General features: G+C 41.2%; 2 protein-coding genes and 1 long non-coding RNA gene across 4 annotated transcripts; 1 reads left to right on the forward strand and 2 right to left on the reverse strand.

The window, feature by feature from the left end:
• Nucleotides 1-6,985: 6,985 nt before the first annotated feature.
• Nucleotides 6,986-14,629, reverse strand: LOC127764734 (uncharacterized). Of its 2 annotated transcripts, none has more exons than XR_008015938.1 (3): nt 14,471-14,629; nt 12,951-13,023; nt 6,986-7,196 (listed from the first exon to the last, which is right to left on the reverse strand). It is a non-coding gene; the product is annotated as an uncharacterized LOC127764734 (long non-coding RNA). The 2 variants fall into 2 exon arrangements; XR_008015939.1 differs by lacking the exon at nt 6,986-7,196 and adding an exon at nt 9,519-9,650.
• A 255-nt stretch (nt 14,630-14,884) lies between these two features.
• Nucleotides 14,885-15,677, forward strand: LOC127764733 (uncharacterized). The gene is made up of 3 exons (XM_052289646.1): nt 14,885-15,157; nt 15,248-15,337; nt 15,442-15,677. Exons 1-3 carry the CDS (start codon nt 14,906-14,908, stop codon nt 15,517-15,519), a joined length of 420 nt encoding a protein of 139 aa, XP_052145606.1. The 5' UTR covers nt 14,885-14,905; the 3' UTR covers nt 15,520-15,677.
• Nucleotides 15,678-15,699: 22 nt separating this feature from the next.
• On the reverse strand, nt 15,700-18,142 carry LOC127764719 (uncharacterized). Its single transcript, XM_052289631.1, has 5 exons — nt 17,911-18,142; nt 17,510-17,619; nt 17,068-17,430; nt 16,484-16,996; nt 15,700-16,125 (listed from the first exon to the last, which is right to left on the reverse strand). Exons 1-4 carry the CDS (start codon nt 18,140-18,142, stop codon nt 16,484-16,486), a joined length of 1,218 nt encoding a protein of 405 aa, XP_052145591.1. The 3' UTR covers nt 15,700-16,125.
• Nucleotides 18,143-18,582: the final 440 nt, after the last annotated feature.

The following is an 18,582-nucleotide window of genomic DNA, read 5'->3' on the forward strand; positions in this document are numbered from 1 at the left end:
CTCGTTGACCGACCCTGTCTATTACCGATGTATGGTTTTACCTTGAAAACTCCCTTAGTTCAAATAACTTCATTTTCCCCGGGATGGTTTTGCGCTTGTTCTCTAATAAGTAACATGGTGTATTTCCAAAAACTCAACATTCATCATGTGAAGTAGTTCATTATTTAAAAAAATGGGGTACTATGAGCCTGTTTGGTAGTGTTTCAATTTCTAAATTTAACTTCAGGAGTTGGGTCTGTATTGAAATTGTGGAGCTGCCTAAGTCTAGCTTCACCTCCCTAGTTTAATTTGTGAGAGCAGTTTAGTCAACTCCACTCCTTTTTTGGGTGAAGCTAAATCTGGTTGGTCTTCGACTAAAAAAAAGATGTAACTAGAGCTGAAACTGTGCGAACGAACCCTATAATTTTTTAAGGGTTAACTTGATACTCCATCCATCCTAAAATATAAAGGATTTTGGGTGGATGTGACATATACTACTAATACAAATTTGTACATAACTCATGTCTAGATATGTAGTATTAGGATGTGTCACGTCCACCCAAAATCACTTATATTTTGTTACGGAGGGAGTATGTGTCACATTGCAAATGCACCAATTCAAATAAATGCTATTACAATTCGCCTACTCGTAACCGTGTCAGTTATTTTTTTTTAAGGAAAAGTTTGACCAGAATTCGTAGCATGGTTCTAATTTTATAGAATTTAAGTGGCATGGTTATAAAGAGAGGAATTGTAACGACAAATTTACAATTGCACTGATCAAATTTAACTCATTTTTTAAAAGTGAGACGAGACACACCGCTGCGCGGGCGCGAGGGGAGGGGAGACAAAAGACAACAACCAACCGGCGCTTTGAATTCGGTGTGCGCGCGTGGCATGCAGTCGTCGATGTCGCGGCGGCAGGGAGGGGGGAGGGGAGAGGAGAGAAGATGAGAAGATGCTATAGCGAGAGCTAGCTGGAGCTGCACTGGCAGGCAGGCAGGGTTGCGACCGACCGCAAACCGCGTGGAGTTGATACCGATCGATGGCGATCGAGAGGAAGAGGATCAGATTGAGCACGTCAATGTCGCACTCCGATCCATCTATCCTAGCTAGCCGATGACCTTAGCAGCAGCAAGCAGATTCCCGGATAGCGATGGCTGCCTCACGCTGACGTTGCCTTGCGTAGGACTGTAGCCACATCTATTTGTCCATAGTGATTACTTGTACACTGGTACTACTGCCCGTTAATAACGCTATGGCAATATGGGCCATTTTGGTTTGGTACCAATTCTTGCCCTAACAATTCTTTAGTAGTTTTGAATAGTGCATATTAGCATTTTGGATTGGAACCAATTTTTGCCAAATCAATAGTGGAGCCAAATCTATACTATCAAAAATTTGGTAGTGCCAAAATTTGCCTAAGGTTTGGTACTACCAATGTTTTGGTAGGGTTTCAAACCAAACATGCCCTGTACTATGACCGGCATGCTTGTATACATGCATATGCCATGTCCCGTGTGTAATAGTAGGTTTTTTCATTATCTAAAAAAATGCAATGGTGTACATGACCTTCATCGCAAAGGTCCTATTTAATTTGTAGTAGATTACTGCATATGATTGTTGTGAATTATCAGCTTGATCATAAGGATAAGCTAAATATTTACTGAAATAAGCTTACCAATTAACTTAAAATGCGTGATCTAATTACTTAAGGTAGAAGAATTTTTCTTGAGTAAAACGTATTTTTCTAAAGCATGAATTAAATACTCCGTTTCGGTAATCTAATAAAAAAATCTAGAAAAGTACAAGGCCAAAGTCGAGGAAGATTGTAATGGTTGGTGGATCATATGTATTTATTATAGTAGCCAGCGTACAATACTGGTGCGAACGGATGGCTGGAAAGTACATACGTGCTTCTACCTGGGTGATTGAAAACTACAGCACATTCGCTCGTGCTGTCAGCAACTGAAAAGGTTGAAAACTACGACTTTTGATACGAAATCGCTATATGTTTCAGGAGAAGACTCATTTTCCTTCACGGAAAAAGAAGAACAGCTCCGGAGCAAGGCATTAAGGGTATCGGAGGGTATCTGAAGATAGCATACATGCTCACATGCTTTGTCCATATAGAAAATCATCATTACATTTACACATTCACACCAATCTTAATCTGTCACATGTGCTTTCAGTCAAAAGTGGCAGACATTTGTGTTCAACATGAGGGCGTGCGTAACTGTATATGGTTGCCTCTTGCCTGGTTAGAGTCTGTCGTTGTACCAGGCATATAGGTTTGTCTGATGTGTGCTGTCTTTGTGCGCCAACGATAGCCATAATCTTAGGCAAACTAAGAGTGTGGTTAGTCCACACCAAAATTAAAAGTTTAAGTTTGATTGAAATTGGAACGATGTGACGAAAAAGTTAGAAGTTCATGTGTGTATAAAAGTTTTGATGTGATGGTAAAGTTAGAAATTTGAAGAAAAAGTTGGGAACTAAACCAGGCCTAACAACCAGCAACATATTCATTAAGTACTAGCTTCACTGGTAATTAAATTGAGTCCGAGTTAATTACTGCATCAAACTATTAATTTAGTGATCGCAAACTCACACTCGAGAGATGTACATCATGTAATTTCTCCCTTAGAGCAGGCACAATAAGCTGACTAGACAGGCTCAAAAATATGCCACATCATTTAATTCCTATGTAGAGGAGAGAGAACTCAGGAGAGAGAAATAAGCCGACGCTTATTTTACCGCCCGGCTACAGAGCAGCTTTTTACACATTTTGTGGGGCCAACCTAACACCACCCAATCACGTGATGGACTGATCTAGTAAAGTACGATTAGAAAATGAAAAACTAACACCAGAAGTTGTGCACAAATGGAGTGCTGTACATACTAGCTTTTAGTATTAGCTGCACTATTTGACATGGGCCGTTTTACCGCCCGTTGTTAGCTGCATTATTCACCTTGCTCTTAAACCAGCGCTATAGCTACAGCGCCTCCGTACCACGGGGACAAACTGGCGGCCATTATAGTCCAGATCGAACAAGTACCGTGGTCCGCGTCCGTCCGGTCCCGGCCGGCAGCCGCCGCCGGCGGCCAGCCGGTTTCCAGGCCAGCTAGCTGTACGTGCTGCTCGGCCCCCCACCCCACGCCGGAACCCACCACCTGCACGATCTTGACTTTGGGTGTATCCCCAGCCGTACAACCACATGTACCCTAGCTCTGCACTCACTTCGAGTGATCGCCATGCCGCTTCAAGGTTGAGGCTTCCTTTAAAATACAGAAAATTTATCCTACTGTTAGACTGATTCATGTTAAGTTTTCTTTATAAAATTCAAATAAAATTAATGTGTTTTAAAGTATACCTAAGTTCGCCTGAGGGCATGGACAACGCCCCACCGTAACTAATGACTTTACGGCTCCGCCTCAATGGCAAGTTGCCGTGGAGGAGAGATGAGAAAAAGTGAGTGGCTTTTAGAGAGCGTGGTTGGGTTGACAAAAATGATGTGATTTATGGTGAGAGAACATTCAACTGTTGCTTGAAAGGGGAAGGAGGTGGACGCTAAGGTCATCTAATTGAGTATCTCTCATGGAGTCGAGCAAGAGGACGGTGATACACCACTCTCGCAACCACAACCGCCGCGCTTCTCCTAGATCAGGGTGCCCTTGCGGTTGACTTTAGCAACCTAGAAGCATAGCTATTAGGACCGGATCGACGGTCTGACCCAATAAAAACCCAGAACCAGGGGCTTAGCAGGTCAGGTCCAGTTTAAAGATCGGACGTGCAATCAACCCAGGAAAAATCGATTGAACCACCGGTTTTTGGAAAGAACCGGGCAAGTAAACCGCTAAAGAACCGGGTGCATGTGGGGAATTTGGGTGAGAAAGGGCCTAGCGCACGCTGAAACGTGGGGGAGAGGGAAGAAAATAGGAGAAAAAGGTGGGCTGAGGGGTTTGAACACTCAATCTCCCCTTTAGACTCAAGCAACCCCACCACTGAGCTATGCATACTTGTGCAGTTAGGCTATGTACCTCAATTTATTTAAACCGTGTTGGGCCAGTGGTTCAACCGATCAAACCAATCAAACCGCGAACCGAGGCTACGACCGGTTCGATGTCCGGTCCGGTCCTAATAACTATGCCTGGAAGGTGAATCGATACTCGGTGAGCATAGTGGCGGGGCGGCCACGTTTGGAGCACAAAGACACTATGGTGGCTGGTTGAAGTCACGAGGGATGGATGGCACGTTTTCTATTGTTGCAACCCAAATATCAATAGCTTTTGGCTATTTTGTAAAAACCCTGACCCCATAGGTAACATGTAGCTCCACCACTGGTGACGACGGTGGAGGACAGATCCCAAAGCACAGAAGGGCAGTGACCAAATCTAGAGCACAGAGCTACGGTGCCATCGAGAGCCAAAAAGGACAACAGCAACAAGAGTTGAGAAGGTCGGCAACATGCATATATCGAAGAACAAAAAAGAAAGGAATGGAGCTAGGGGAAGGACAGAGGAGTATTTGTTCACCTGACACGAGGGCCAGTGCATTGTTATAAAATGATTTATGATATAAGGGATTAATGTGCATATTTGTATCGAAGTTAAATTATTTTATAGACTGTAAGAGCATGTACAATAAATTGATATAGATGAGCTATAGAAGTTGCCACCTCAAATTCGTACTGAGTTGGAGGAGAGAAAAGAGAAGAGAAAAAAAAACAAGCGATAGATTTGTAATCGGTTCCAGCAGGGACTCTAAGAAATTTTGTAAGAATAAGGTGTGACCAATTATCAATAATGCAATAAATATGTATCTAACTATTATATGTGTAGACTATTAAGTTGTTTATAGTTAATATGGTAATAGATAGAGCTAGTTCTTGCTTAAAAAAAGTAAGGCTGAGAAGCAAATCCTTTTCTAGACCCATTCAAATCACCGGGCATTGGGAATGAGGTATCCTCAGTTGCGATTTTATCTTTAAGAGCAAGTATAATAGTAGACTATAAGCCGGCTAAATGCTGAGGGTGGAGGAGAGAAGAGAGAAGAAGCGGGCTGTAAACTTATAGCCGGCTTGAACACAAGGACCAAGAAACTCTGTGTGAGAGGGAAGTGGGCCCTGTATTAATAATAAAGTGCTAACTATTATATGGATAGGCTAAGAAAAGGCTATAAAGAACCTTATAGCCAACAAGTCGGTTGTATTAGCCTTGCTCTAATCTATGTTGCACACTCTCTTCGAAGCTAAACCTCGAGGCCACTATACATTGTTCATGCTCGGACCGCGTACAGTACTGACCAAACAGGTGCAGGCGGCACACGATATCATTGTGCCAGCAGCGTGCATGCGTGGTACAGAGTACGTGTGCGCATGTCACATGATTGGTCCATGAAGACTAAAGAACAGTAACTTGTTCTGGGATGGGTGCTTGGATTGTTTTTTAAAGGTTGAGGTGTGTTGATTAGTTTTTTAGAAAATTTCTAGCGTGTCTTTGAAAATTTGCCCATTTATATGTTCCTGAATTTTGCTCATCTTCTTATATATCTCTGAATTTTAGTTTGGATTCCTTACATACCTTTTACGTCAGTGACAGTTAAACTCTTATGAAGAAGTCTAATTTACCCTATGGTATGAAAAACAAATACTCTAAATTTGTAAAGTATAAGAATTTATTGTTTGAGACTTTTATAGTTATGAGTTTATAATACAAGATATTATTTATGACAATTTATTCTTAGATATGACATAAAAATATTATTTATTTTTTAATTATTAAAAATGTATATGTAGTTTATTTTGTGGATAGTAGTACAACATGTTTGCTATATAAACAAATCTATTTATATGCTACATAAATAATTTTTAATAACTATAATAAATAAATATTAGTTTTTCCATATCTACAAGTAAATTTTGTGATAAATAATATCTTGCATAATAAACTTATAGATATAATAGTCTCAAATAACAAATTTCTATCCTCCAACAATATACTACCTTCATTTCAGGTTATAAGACTTTTTAGCATTATCCACATTCATATAGATGTTAATGTATCTAGGAACACATATATGTCTATATTCATTAACATATATATAAATGTGGGTAAATGTGGGCAATGCTAGAAAGTCTTATAATATGAAACAGATGAAGTATTTCATAATCTTATATGTTTCTTCGTACCAAAGGAAAAAAATAGACTTTTTGATAGGAATACAACAGTCAACTCACGATAACTAAACAAAAAGGGGTATGGAAGAAATCCAAACTAAAATTCAGGGATATATAAGGGAATGCATAAAATTTAGTAGTGTGAAAGGGATTAGTTTTATGACAGAACGGTGAGATGGATCTGCTCGGTCAGAGAAGATACCTCGCAGCTCGGCTCTGTACTTGTTTTATCAGTCGTTGATTTGGACAAGGGGCTCTGCTGGTCCAGGAGGCAGGTAAGCAGAGCATATGGATCACTGCTAGCTGGGGTTCTTCTGTATGGTGGCTATTGGCTAGGATGTGTGTGTTCAAGGAGAGTATAGCGTTATCTGCTTACGCAGGATATCACTGGTCAAAGTAGGAACACATATCAACATAGGACTTCTATTTTTTCTTTTGCCTTGACTGTGTTACCCTCACATGATTGGTATGCAGTTCAGTCAGGCATGTTTGGAAATGCCGGAATCTCGGTGAATTTCCGAGCAATCTGTAACAGATATTGCCAAACCCCTTCTCTCTATGACACAGATACATGAGTACACAACTACACATGGTCATATCACCGATCTCACATTTTGGCGCATGAAAAAAAGTTGAAAGAACACGTAGCATACAATAAACTGTTAAATGCATGAACAATAAAACGATGTACCCGTTTTTATAGACAATATTACATTTTCTGCATTGTTAAAAATAAATTGTACGAGTTATCTTTTGGTAAAAAACTGTACAACTTTTTTTTTTTTTGCATATTATGTAAATGGGATTACGAGTTATCTTTTGGCCAAAAATTATACAAGTTATTTGCATATTATTTAAATGGGATTTGCGAGATTTAAAGTGACTGAAATTACTATGAATTTCACTCACCTTCAATCGAGCACTGGATTTTGGGAGGGAGAAGGGGTAAATCAACTGCGACGGCAATAGCGACGACAAACTCTTCTTCAATAAATGCACAGCGACGGTGACGAGGTTAGAGTTGAGGGTTTATTTGCAATCCTATCCACCCAAAAAAATTGAGTGAAATTTCTGTTGTTTTCAGGTGATTTGATAATTAGATAATCTCTATCTAAATATAATGTGAAAAGAAAAATACACAAAGAGTATCTAAAAGCATCACCAACAGATGTCCACTATTGTATTTCATCCGTTTCAGGTTATAAGATGTTTTGACTTTGGTCAAAGTCAAACTGCTTTAAGTTTAACCAAGTTTGTAGAAAAAAATAATAACATTTTCAACACAAGATAAATTTATTATGAAAATATATTCAATTATTGATTTGATAAAACTAATTTAGCATGATAAATATTACTACATTTATTATAAATTTAGTTAAACTTGAAATAGTTTAACTATAACGAAAGTCAAAACATCTAGTAACCTGAAACGGTAGGAGTATCTTCTAAATAACTTATTGCGGTCTGTAAAAAAGCCAACCTGCCGACGAGTAGGTATAGCCTCCATACCAATGCCAGTGCAAGACAAAAAAATCAGAAAGAAAGAAAAAGAATTGGTATGAACATATTGTTCTCATGACACAACCTGATCACGACCAATCCCTAGTATAATCACACAGGTAAGTAAAACACACCCTAGCAATTTGCCACGTATACCAACAATACAAAAGAGGTAGGGACAGCTGGTCTTCTGTAACCCTCTACGTAGACAAGCCTGAAATCCAGGAGGGTCAAAAGGCCAAGATCAAAGAGGAGGTAGCGACCAAAAATGACCAGCCTCATTTTTCAAGCAGACTAACGTCACCTCGTTTAGACATCGCTCGATTAGTGGATTGCGATGTGTAGAGAGACGTTTCATTAAAAAGGCGCCTTCAAATCTCACACTTTGCTAGGAATCTCTCTCCCTATAATTTACAAATACGACAGGTAGTCCAATACTACCCCCTACCAGTTTCATTGACAACCACGATAAACCGATAAAAACACGATGGAACTTAGATAAATTTTATCAAAAAATTGAACATTTGTTTGGATAATTTTGAAATATGGATCGACTTCACAACACGTCAACACCAATAAACCCGAGAACCGAGCGGTTATCGTCGCATTTTGGAACTCTTGTCCCTCTCACAGCATGTACATGAATGCACCAGCAGTAGCAGGCAGGCAGGCAGGCGTCTACCTCATCAGACAAACGAGAGAAGAACCGGTCTCTCAGAGGTCAGCAAGACAGCGAGTGAGCAAGACAACAAACTAGCTGCCGTCTTGCCGCCCCCACGGCGACGCGGTTTAACAGCCTAGCTCGCACAAGAAAAAAAAACCCCCCATGATGCAATCCGATCGCTACACACAGGGGCAGGGATGATCGTTTTTTGTCATCTCCTTCCCCTCTTTTCCTTCTGGTTCGTCGGATCGTCAAAGCGAGAAGGACAGCTCGAATAAATTATCTCCCAGAGAGAGAGAGAGAGAGAGAGAGAGAGAGAGAGAGAGAGGAAGATCTTTCATCCTCGCGGCAAAGAGCTGGAATGCATTAGGAGCAGGGGACAGTGGGTGGGGAGGGAAGCTTCCTCTTGCGTGCGTGATTATTAGCGTGATGGGGGCGGGGGCTCAGCCGCTCTCGGCTCAACTTCGATCGCTTTTGAGTGCTGTGGTTTTTCTGTTTTGCATGTGAGGGAGGGGGTGAAGGTGATGTTAACCTGGCTTTGAAAAAGGCAGAGTTTATGCCTCTGCTGGGAAATAAACTTTGCTTGCCTAATAACTGTAGTGTGATTCTGAAGACATTCCGATTTTGTAGCAGAATGAAGGATCCACAAATTAGGTGGGGATCATTTTTCTACTGCAGTGTGTAACTACGGGTTCTAGGGTGTTGAAATGGGTTTTCAACTCCGAACAAATTTACACTATGTTTAAACATAGCCAAAGTTAGTAAAAAAATCAATGTATTATGACTTGTGTCATATAACCACAACCTATGGTCTAAAGGGTGCATTCGAAACTGCTGGTTCTAATCTTCTAGTACTCTCTTTTTCACGCGCATTCTTGTCGAAGCGCTAAAGAGCATGTTTCTGAATATATATATATATATGAAAGTTGCTTTAAAATATATATTAATATATTTTTGTAAAATCAAAGGTGTTTTTGATTATTATTCTGTGATGAACAATTGGCATTTGAAATTATTGGTTTTAACTAGTAAAATGCCCATGCTCCGCTACGGGTATAATAAAAGATTAAATGCTATAAATACACAGTTAATATGTAATGATGTTCCAAGATAGATAAATTGTTCATTTGGTTAATGATAATCAGGACTGATAAGAAACACCATTGCATATTGATATACTCATATTGTTATAACACACGCTCTTTCAACTCTTGCATGGCAAGCACCTGATATATTAATTTCTAAAATCGAATACCGAGTCGCGTGGAGACGGATCGTTTAACGGCTCATGTGTGGATGATAGATGGTGCAGACTCTAATATGTCGGTGTTCTGTAGATGACGAAAAAAAATATGTTTAATTTTCAAATTAAAATTGGTTCATTATAAGATTTCTGAATCACAAAATATCTGTTGAAGAAAGCGGTGTAAAACTTTTAATTTTCCAGTGCATGGTCCATGCTAGTGGCGGAGAGAAAAAAATTGTGGTCCGTGCTAGTGGCGGAGAGAAAAAAAAATTGCGATTAAATAGAATTTGAGATGTGGGAGGCAAAGCAGACTTATTCTGAGTAATAATTAGTGTTCAATTTTTTTAAATGGTAGCGCAATCTGGCAGAAAAAAATTGCGATTAAATAGAATTTGAGATGTGGGAGACAAAGCAGACTTATTCTGAGTAAAAATTAGTGTTCAATTTTTTTAAATGGTAGTGCAATCTGGCATATGAGAGGCCGGCCCATACACAGTGCAAATAAATACATGTTATTCTGAGTAATAATCAGTGTTCAATTTTTTTAAATGGTAGTGCAATCTGGCAGAAAAAAATTGCGATTAAATAGAATTTGAGATGTGGGAGGCAAAGCAGACTTATCCTGAGTAATAATTAGTGTTCAATTTTTTTAAATGGTAGTGCAATCTGGTATATGAGAGGCCGGCCCATACACAGTGCAAAAAAATACAGGTGTAAAGGAGAGTGTCGGGGGAATCGAACCCAGGTGGCAACAGCTAAGTTTTTCTCCACTAACCAAGTTGGCACGCTGCTAGTTGTGTTCAATGGTTACATCAACTAATATATATTCTATATCAATCGTGATTTTGAAGTAGATTGAAAAGGGTCCGACTCGATTATTGAGCCGATTAAAACCGATTTTAGCAACGTGGAAACGGGATGACGGACGAAAAAAAATCCGGAAACCTTACGTATTTTTTTTATTAGATATATATTTGGAATTTATTTGCGAGGTGGTTTTAGAGATGATTGGATTTTACAGGTGATCTACAGGTACTGCTGGACGTGGTCCGGTCAGACCAGACATGTGCTGCCGGTCAGACCGGCGTGTATCGCGCGGTAAGACCGGCGCAGCCCGCGGTCTGACCGGCCGACTCTGTGTCGGTTTCGGTTTCGGGTTGTTTGTTTAGATATCCGTGATTATTTTCATGATTATGGCTTCTAGATGGATACTATGCGTATGTAATACTGTTGTGTGCTAACAATGAGTCAAGTTGGGGATAGCTTGGTCTCGGAATATGGTTTCTTTGTTTGTTCTATGTGTAGGTGACTCGAGATGCCGGGAGAGTATTTGCGGTGATGGACCGGGAGTCGGCTTGGGGATAAGACGACGTCCGTGGTGGTCAGAGATTATGCGGGATACTAAGGCTAGAGTTCAATACACGTGGTTAGTGAAGATACCATATGGCATACGATGGAGGTATTGTGTGCGTATGGGATGCGGAGTCAATTTGGAAAGAGTCCAAATTTGGTATGATTGGTTATGTAAAGCTTTTTTCTTGTACTAGAGGGTTTCCTAGAGTGATTAGGACTTCTAGTATGAGTTTGGTTCGTGGCTTTAGGCTGCCTACCACGGGTATAAATAGAGAGGGAGCGTGAGGCTTTGCGGTATCGCTTTTGAGAACAATTGAGTTGATAGTTAAGTTAGGGTTTCGAGTTTAGTCGAGATTTTTGTAAGGAGTACTGTTGGTGCACTTTGTAAACACAGAGAGAATCAATAAAGTCGTCATCCACTTTAAAAGTTCTTCGATTTGTGTTTCACTGGGTTTCGGTGGTCTAACCGGCGACACACCGGCGGTCAGACCAGTAGGGTGACCTACGGTCAGACCGGCGGCGGCGACAGGGAGCTGCAGGCGATTTCAGCGGTTCGACCGATCGATCTACATCGGTCAAACCGACGTATTCCAAGCGGTCGGACCGGTGCATCTACTTCGGTCTCGAATTTGAGGGTAACTTTTATTTCCGCTAAAAGTTTTGGTTTTTGGGCATACCAACCATTTACCCCCCCTCTGGTTGGCTTAGTTGTTGTGATTCGATCCTACAATTTTTACTTTTTATAGTAGTATTTAATTAATCATGTATTGATGAGGTACTCTATTTTTTGTACCAAAGAGAGGTTCCAAACCTACAGGTTCGAACTCAGCCTAAGTGTTCTTTTAAAAACCCATCTTATTCAAGTCCCACTTAATTTTAGCACATCTGAAAAAACATTATTCAATTAGGCGAAGCGTTAAATAAAGCCTCGCTTGCCTAATAACTGTAGTGCCATACTGAAGACATTAGGATTTCGTAGCAGATAAGAATTTTGAGTAACTTTACGGTAGTCATTACTGTTAGTATTTTGTTGCCAATATTATCATGAATTGAAGTGATACCAACGGTTGATTTACGAGTTCTATTATCAGTAGAAACAGAATTCTACTAGTATTAAGGTCCAGAACTTATGACAGATTAGATGGAGATTATTTTCTACTGCCATTTGTTACTAGGGGATTTTGGTCTTCCACTGTAGAAATGGTTTCCAACTTTTAAGTGTTTGCTCATTAGAAAAATTTGGGAGTTCTAGGCAATATCTTGTTCAAAGGACCACTTAATTGTACTGCACAAATACTTACTTTCTACGTTGTGCCATCATGACCACTGGTCGGGGAAAGTTTCAGCAAAAGAGGGACATGTATTTTGCAGGAGTTGAGAGTTGAGGCTCACTTGGTCTTTAAAATATCTATTTACCTTTCCAGTCTACTAGGAACGTGAGAATTTCAATATCTGACTTTCAAAACTAGGATCGTCACTTGTATTGACAGTGGTATTCAGTCACAACTACAAGGTCTAGGGATTAGAGATGGCTATGATTCAAAGTGCTGGGAATCAAGAATCAGTAACCTGAAAAGTTTTTGGGAATTAGGGACAGCTATATCGCAGACAATTTTTTAGAAAACGATATTTCAACAGCTACCCTTTGTCTCTTTTCAAAAATGAGACTGCACAATCACCTGATTGATTTCACTTTCCCAGTACAAAAGTAAGAGAAAAGGAGGATGGCTTTGTTTGGAGGAGTTCTAGAATGATCAGTCACTGAAGAAGGTACTGCCTAAGTGCCTAGGCTCACACTCTCACTAACCAACTTCATACTGTGACCCAATGTTACTTGCTCAGGAATTTGTTTAAAATTTGAGAAAACTATCACAAATCAAATGGTTATTCCGTTCAAAAAAAAAACAAATCAAATGGTTTAGGAAACACCCTGGTGTAAAAGTGCATGTCAATGTAACCAAGGATTCCAGAAATAAAAAGAAGAAAAGCAGCCTCAGAAATCATGAGTAGTAGTAGCAAGATGTTATGGTACCTGTATGGCTCTCCTGTGGCCACTTCAATAAAAGGTACAGCAGCAGTGTATTTGTTTGTGCACTAGAGCCACTCTGCACCAAGAAAACAATTACCCATTAACATTTGATACCTGATAGTGCTTAACAGCTGATAGATTGGTACTGGCATCTATTCTGCAATCTCCAAAAAGATAGTGAAAGTAAGATTGCATTTGTATTGTACCCTAACTGAATGATTCAACCAGAATAAAACAACTGGCACGAGCACCAAATCCAAAATGTACTGAGGTGAAAAGAACAAATAGCTATACTATTAGACCATCTGCTATAATGGCATGTCCCCCTTTTCTTTTTTTTTAGAGAGAAAGAGCTCACTAGCATGTATGTCCTTTAAGATGATATGTATACAGAACCCAGGGGTTGTGCTTACTGTAGTCGATCCATACTATAGTTTATAGTTCTACCATAATACTAAAGTTGCTAGAAATTCACCTTATGCATGTCTTGATCATAAGCAATATTATTTGTATCATTATATTGTTATAGTAGATGCACTTATCCTATTCAGTTTGTGAAGAATCACCATTTCATTATAAGCAGGCCCATAGATCCCCCAAGGCCCCAACTCATATGCTTAATAAATCCTAAAACTGTAAAAGAGCAGATTAGGGTGGCAAAATACTAAAATATGGCCAATGGGTAGCTCTTGTCAGTGTTCCATTTTCTTGCGAATGCGAAATGTTGTAGACAAGTTCCAATCCTCTCGATTCGGAAAATAGAGCCCTTGATTTGAAAACCATGTGAAATCATTCTCAGCCAACATCAGTCAATTTTCATTAACAGAGTTTCTGAATTGGTAGGCATGACAATAAGGCATATTATACTGATGATAAGCAGTAAATATGACCATCGAGCATTGCTACAGAGAAAAGAACTGAAAATGACAAGAAAACATCTTGATACATTGTCTATATATTCACCAGAAAACAATGTGTATAATACCCACTCTTCGGTTGCAAAATTACAAGAAAGAATGAGCTGCATAGTTATGATATATACATTCGAGAAATGGCAAATGGAACATTTTTCTAAAGACTGACAAATGAACTATTGAAACCTTAAAGTCCTAAACCATCAATTAACTACAGAATTCAGAATTGCAATCCAATCTACAAATCATTGCAACCATCTCTCTCGTACTGTTTATCAACACTGGAGAAAAATACAGGCGCAGTAATATGCATCTTTTGTATCGCACGCCACAACACCATGCATTTAATTGGCGATAAAATCACGTCCTTATCAAGCTTTCAACTTGCAAAGATGATAATTCGTTCATATTCACTCCACAGTGTATTCTACCCGCTACTTGCATCAACTAATTGACACACTGCAGTATCCCGTTTGGCAATTTTTCTGCATCACCATCTATGTGGAAATGGCATTTCCAGATAAGCACTACCGCTGTTGTGCTCCACCATGGTGGACTGTACTAGACAAGCAGTAACAAATCTCTACGCGGAAGTAGCCGAAAGCTTACCGGAAACCGAACGCCACGAGGCTCCGCCGGTCCGCTCCGCCGGCATGTGGATGGCACGTGCGGCGTAGAAGGGGGAGATTTGGGATTGGCGGATCGCGGATGCCGCCATGGCGGTCGGCCTCGAGCCCTCGCCTCGCTCGCCGTGGATGGGGGAGGAGGAGGAGGAGATGCGCGACGTCGCGGCGTTGTGGGTTCGTGTTTTGGGCCCATATCCATGGTGAGGTGGGCCTGGCCCATCAGTAACACGCGAGCCTTGGGCGTTTTGGGCCCATAACCAAAGTGAGGTGGGCCTAGCCCGTCATGAACACGCGAGCCGTGCAAATTTTGGGCCATGGGCCTGGCACGTGTGCGGCCCGCCCAGCCCGTGGCAGCGCGGCTAACCTGGTCGCCTCGCCGCCGGCGCGGAGCGGCTCAGCGATAACCCAAACGAAATCGATGGCGGCGGCGGCGCTAACCGTGCTTCCGCGCGCGGCGGGCGTACTGCGCCTCTCGCAGCATGGAAGGGCTGCCTCCCGCCTCCTCTGCGCCGCAGCCGGCGACGGCGAGGCCTCCCCGGCGCCGCGGGCGGGGAGGCTAGTGCTGTACACGAAGCCCGGGTGCTGCCTCTGCGACGGCCTCAAGGAAAAGCTCCACGCCGCCTTCCTGCTCGCCGGCACACCCTACTCGCTCGCCTCCCTCGAGCTTCAGGCAAGCAGACTAGACCACGTTCGTGGCTCTCGCGCTCTCTCTCCCTTCGGGGGTTTCATCCTGAGAAGTTGGGGTTTGTGTTTCGATCAGGAGAGGGACATCACGACGAATCCGGATTGGGAGCAGATGTACCAGTACGAGATCCCGGTGCTCGCCAAGGTTCTTCCCGACGGCAGCGAGGTGTGGTGTCGTCCTCCCAATCGCGTTCGCTCCTAGCCTTCAGTTTAGGTGTTTTGAGTCTCGAGTTTGTGTCATCATAGCTCATATTAATGATCGTTTTGCAGGAAAAGCTTCCCAGATTATCGCCTCGTCTAAGCGTGGAGCTCGTGCAGAAGAAAGTGTTTTCTGCCTTTGATCAGTAAGGATATTTTCACAGTTTCTTTCAGAAGTTTTTTTTTTCAGTTTTGAGTCAGCAGCTATGAGAATGCCGATGGATAATGGATGGCATATGTGATCTTTACTTGTTGTAATCTTTATTAATCTCTGTATGGATTTGAGAAATTATACACTAATTTTTCTGGATACTCTATTCGGTTCAGAATAAGTTGTGCTTGCTTATATAATTGATAATCATCAGTATCGCTATAAAAATACAGATAAGCGAGCATCTGAGCACAAGATGTTACCCATATACTCACAGAACGGTTCTTTGGGACGAGAGCAATCTATATAACTCATGCAAATGCACAAGCTGTTTGGATGAAAAATCTCTGAACGCATTAAAGAAACTTATGGTTAACCACCTGTAGCTGGAGGTTTTCCATCTTACTGCTAAAGAACTTAACCATTTCCCCTACAGTGTTTTTGGTCAAAAAGAGAACTTAACCATTTCATATATACACTTGGTTAAGATTTCTTGAGCATTACTCTGCATTAGTGTAGGAGTGTAGGACTTTCACTCAGAAGCACTTCATGCAACCTTGGATGTAACTGACAAAATCACATTGAAGGAACAAGTGTAGAATCAACTGCAGAAGACAGTAACAACAGTTATCTGACCTGAAGGCACTGGCCTGTAGAGTGCATGGATAACAGATAAAATAAATCAACTTGAAATTCGAATACTGAAACTTGTGTTCAACTCTTTATAACTAAGATAAACATTTATCATAGAAATAACAATATTCAGATGATAAAATGAAAACCTAACATCTGAATCCCTGTCTTGCTGTCATGTAAACTAATTTACTCTTGTTTGTTTGCTCTAATTTACATTAATGAATGTTTCATAGTTATAACTCTAAGATGTAACAAAAACGTGCATCAATCTTGCTAAACAATATAGAACACTTAAGGACTAGCTTGGTAATTCTATAAGCAACTTACTTATTTTGATGGGGATGCTGGCACAAGGGACATTGGTTTTGCAAGTGGAAAGCGATTTTTCCTGTCAGTGTGTACACTCCAACTATCAAACCTCGTTGGTATTTCTGGTGGTACCATCATGGGAGATATCGCCGATAACCTGCGATGTACAGAGACAGTTTTTCTTCTTTCCAAAGCCGGGCATGAAAAACTTCCATAAGGCTTGGTGGTAGTTGGCTGTGGATGTTCAGGATTGGATGGGGATAATGATGGTGCTGGAGCTGGAGCTGGATTAGGAGCACATGATGGAATATAACTTTGTAGACATGGTGACAACCACAAATTCTCAATCATGCCAAATATTGGGTTTAGGCCAAGGTTTTTTGGAATTAATTTAATGATGATTTGGGCTAGTTGTTTCAGTCTGTAGGTTTCTAGATAATTGCTAGGATCGTTTGGGGCAATTAAAATGTGGACTGTAACAGGCAGGTTGATCGTCGAACCATTTTCATTTGTTATCTCTACAATTAAGTCCTGCACAAAATTAAATGCTGTCACTTGCTGTCAAAGAACTGACTATATCAGATGAGATAAGATGTATGGACCTCATATGGTGTCAGCTGCAATATAATTCTAAGCTCACTCTCTAGCTCCTTGAGGTGCACCCTTAGTTGTTGTATAGTCATGTTGAGTGTGACATTGAAAAGAGCTGTTGGGCATATATTGCCGTCAGGTGGTGGAGGCACCGTGATCCCTCCTGGGAACCCCAAGATCTCCAAGCAATGTGGATCTCCAAAGACAGATGATGTCAAAGATAAATTCGACTGCTCAAGCGTAAGTTGTATCAAGTTTTTTCTCAGGGCAATAATGGATTGTGCACTTATGGAGGAATTTCTTGGGTTCGGTAGAATACCAAATTTTACATAAGTGGAATCCTTATATTTGGATGTATGCATAGAAACCGAAACCTGCAAAATTTTCAGCGATCATTTCAGTATAGCTTGAGTGCAAGACAAATTCTTTTGTCAAAGTGGAATAATGACATACCGTAGTATTGGGGATCCCTATTTCTCTGTATATGTCCTTTTGTAGCCTTCTGACATGTGGAATGAGCTGTTGACGTTTCTTTAACAAGAAGAAGCTAGCCTGAATTTCACCTGGAGGAATGATAGGCGTTTTCTTTTGAGAGATGCATAAGAGGATAAAGGTAAGCTTGGCACAATTTATCTTCATATTTGCTGAAAGCTTAGCTAGCATGAGTAGCTGGTATCTTCTAATCTACCACTATTTGAGATCATTTGATTACGAAATCTTTTGATTCCACTGTCTGGATTTTGGAGATAATGCATCTGACTTTACAAACATAATTAAATCATGTAGCTTGTCAATTTATATGATCAGACGGTTAATCAGTGCTGAAAGTTGCTGCAGAAGGAAAGTGTTCTTACCAGGAAGTACCCCAGGGTCATCATCAGGGATGGTTTCTGATGCATGGTCATGGAGAGGAAGAAGCATGAAGAGGACCAACACGAAGACGCCGATGGAAAGGAACAGCACAAGGACACACTTGGCATCGACAGCCCCGCCAATCGTGGCGGCGTACCGGCGGACGGCGGAGCCGTGGCCGGCCGCCGGCGCAGTGCTGTGCACGGCTTGCTCGGCGTCACCGGCCTTGCCCATGGTGAGCGCATCTGCCACTGGTTTTTCTCAGGCTCGCCAGCGTAGAAATCATCAGAACCGAGGGCATCTGCGGCTGCGTGGCGTCGAGGAGCAGCTGGAAAGCTGGAGATGGTGCTCGCCGTCGTCGCAACGGTGACGCGGACATGGTGATATCATCAAGAGCTTGAGAGTTATCAGAATACTAGAATAGGGATGGATACGTGTTAGGACTTGGGAATTTTGGGATGTGAATGCTTAGTCGTTAACAGCTTAGGCCGGCTGTCATTGGTTTTCTGGTTTAGTTTAAGAACGTATGAAAATTTTAATAGCAAGTTAGCCAGCCTAGCCTCTTTCTGTGATCAGATCTCTGACGATGTTGCTCCGGATGTTTTGACTTTGCATCATTGTGCGTGATTCATCCGTTAACGTGTATTTGTCCATACAGAAACTGTAGGTTCAGG

Source organism: Oryza glaberrima, chromosome 2, assembly GCF_000147395.1.
Source record: "Oryza glaberrima chromosome 2, OglaRS2, whole genome shotgun sequence".
NCBI classification, from domain to species: Eukaryota; Viridiplantae; Streptophyta; class Magnoliopsida; order Poales; family Poaceae; genus Oryza; species Oryza glaberrima.

Excerpts from the sequence above, each read along its gene's own strand:
- LOC127764733 (XM_052289646.1), top strand. The coding sequence starts at position 14,906 with ATGGCGGCGGCGGCGCTAACCGTGCTTCCGCGCGCGGCGGGCGTACTG. Across the intron at positions 15,158-15,247 it reads TCGCCTCCCTCGAGCTTCAG|GAGAGGGACATCACGACGAA; the intron begins GCAAGCAGACTA and ends TGTTTCGATCAG. Across the intron at positions 15,338-15,441 it reads TTCTTCCCGACGGCAGCGAG|GAAAAGCTTCCCAGATTATC; the intron begins GTGTGGTGTCGT and ends ATCGTTTTGCAG.
- LOC127764719 (XM_052289631.1), bottom strand. The coding sequence starts at position 18,142 with ATGGGCAAGGCCGGTGACGCCGAGCAAGCCGTGCACAGCACTGCGCCG. Across the intron at positions 17,620-17,910 it reads TGACCCTGGGGTACTTCCTG|GTGAAATTCAGGCTAGCTTC; the intron begins GTAAGAACACTT and ends TCATTCCTCCAG. Across the intron at positions 17,431-17,509 it reads TAGGGATCCCCAATACTACG|GTTTCGGTTTCTATGCATAC; the intron begins GTATGTCATTAT and ends AAAATTTTGCAG.